Genomic DNA, 1,216 nt, shown 5'->3' on the forward strand with positions numbered 1-1,216 from the left:
AAGCGTCTAGACAACAACAACAACAACAACAACAGATTATGTTAGTTTATCGTGAAGTTTAAACAATTTAGATTGACCAATTAGTTCGCTAGATAGTTAATTAATTAGTTAAATTAATTATTTGTTAATGTCATCAATTAGTCAATGATGATTCTATCTCACTTGCACGAGAAGTATATATTTAGTATGTAGTTCATAATCTAATTGAGATGAAGTTGAGATCTGTCCCGTAGTTTCGTTGATCTTAAAATATTGTTGTTGATGTCGTGGTTGAGGTTGTTGTTGATGTTGTTGTTGTTGCTCAAGTTGTTGTTGCTGAATCAGAAACAGTACGTGTCGTTGTTCCGGAGTTAGTTGGCGTTTATCTTGTTGTTGGTTTATGACTTGTATCAGTTCTTCCTTATTTTTAACTATGCTCTTATCATTGTTGTTGTTGTTGTTGATGTTGTTGTCGTTGTTGCTGTTGATGTTAGTGTCGTTGTTGTTATTGTTGTTGTTGTCGTTGTTGTTGTTGTTGGTAATTTCGTTTCGGTGGTTGTAGTTAGTTTCGCTGCCTCGACTTTTGCCAATTGTTTTTTTGTTGTTGAAGGATGTTTGCTGGAGAATTCGGTAAGTGAGCGTAGAGTTTACGTCAGGATCAATGGCTCTCAGCTGTTTAACCGCTGTTCCAATTCTGACATCTGCCTCAGCGTTATCATTGCTATTATTAACACCATCACCATTATCATTCATTATTATCACTTGAAAAACTATCGCCAAGCTATCCATTCTAGAGGGCATGACCCTGAAGAGGTCAGTGAAACAGTGAGTGTCATCGCATGCAGTTACCGTCGAACTGAACAGCTGTTCTATCATGACGTAGTCGTCGTCCAGCTGTGACATCAACAACGACGACGCTGGAGTCAACAGACCCTCACTCATGCTCACCATCTCTTCTGTCAGCTGTTCATTATTTATGTTATTATTATTAATATTACTACATTATATTATTTATTATTATTTACTATTAAGTTTAATTAGTAATTCTTCATTTATTTTTATTTTTAAAACAATTACAAGTCGTAGATGGTACAATCATCACAATTGATGAATCTTAATCATCATCATCGACATCATCATCATAATTATCGTCAACATCGTCACCATTCTCATCATCATTTTAACCAACGACATCTTATCATCAACATCTTCATCTTTGAGTAATGCAAAAAGAATT

At 35.0% G+C, this 1,216-nt stretch overlaps 1 protein-coding gene across 1 annotated transcript; it reads right to left on the bottom strand.

Annotated features, from left to right (window-relative positions):
* Positions 1 to 153: 153 nt before the first annotated feature.
* Positions 154 to 930, bottom strand: HELRODRAFT_183495 (hypothetical protein; the record flags this gene model as incomplete). The annotated part of the gene is made up of 1 exon (XM_009012528.1): positions 154 to 930. One exon carries the CDS (start codon positions 928 to 930, stop codon positions 154 to 156), a length of 777 nt encoding a protein of 258 aa, XP_009010776.1.
* Positions 931 to 1,216: the final 286 nt, after the last annotated feature.

The sequence above is a fragment of the Helobdella robusta genome (genome assembly GCF_000326865.2).
Source record: "Helobdella robusta unplaced genomic scaffold HELROscaffold_109, whole genome shotgun sequence".
Taxonomy (NCBI): domain Eukaryota; kingdom Metazoa; phylum Annelida; class Clitellata; order Rhynchobdellida; family Glossiphoniidae; genus Helobdella; species Helobdella robusta.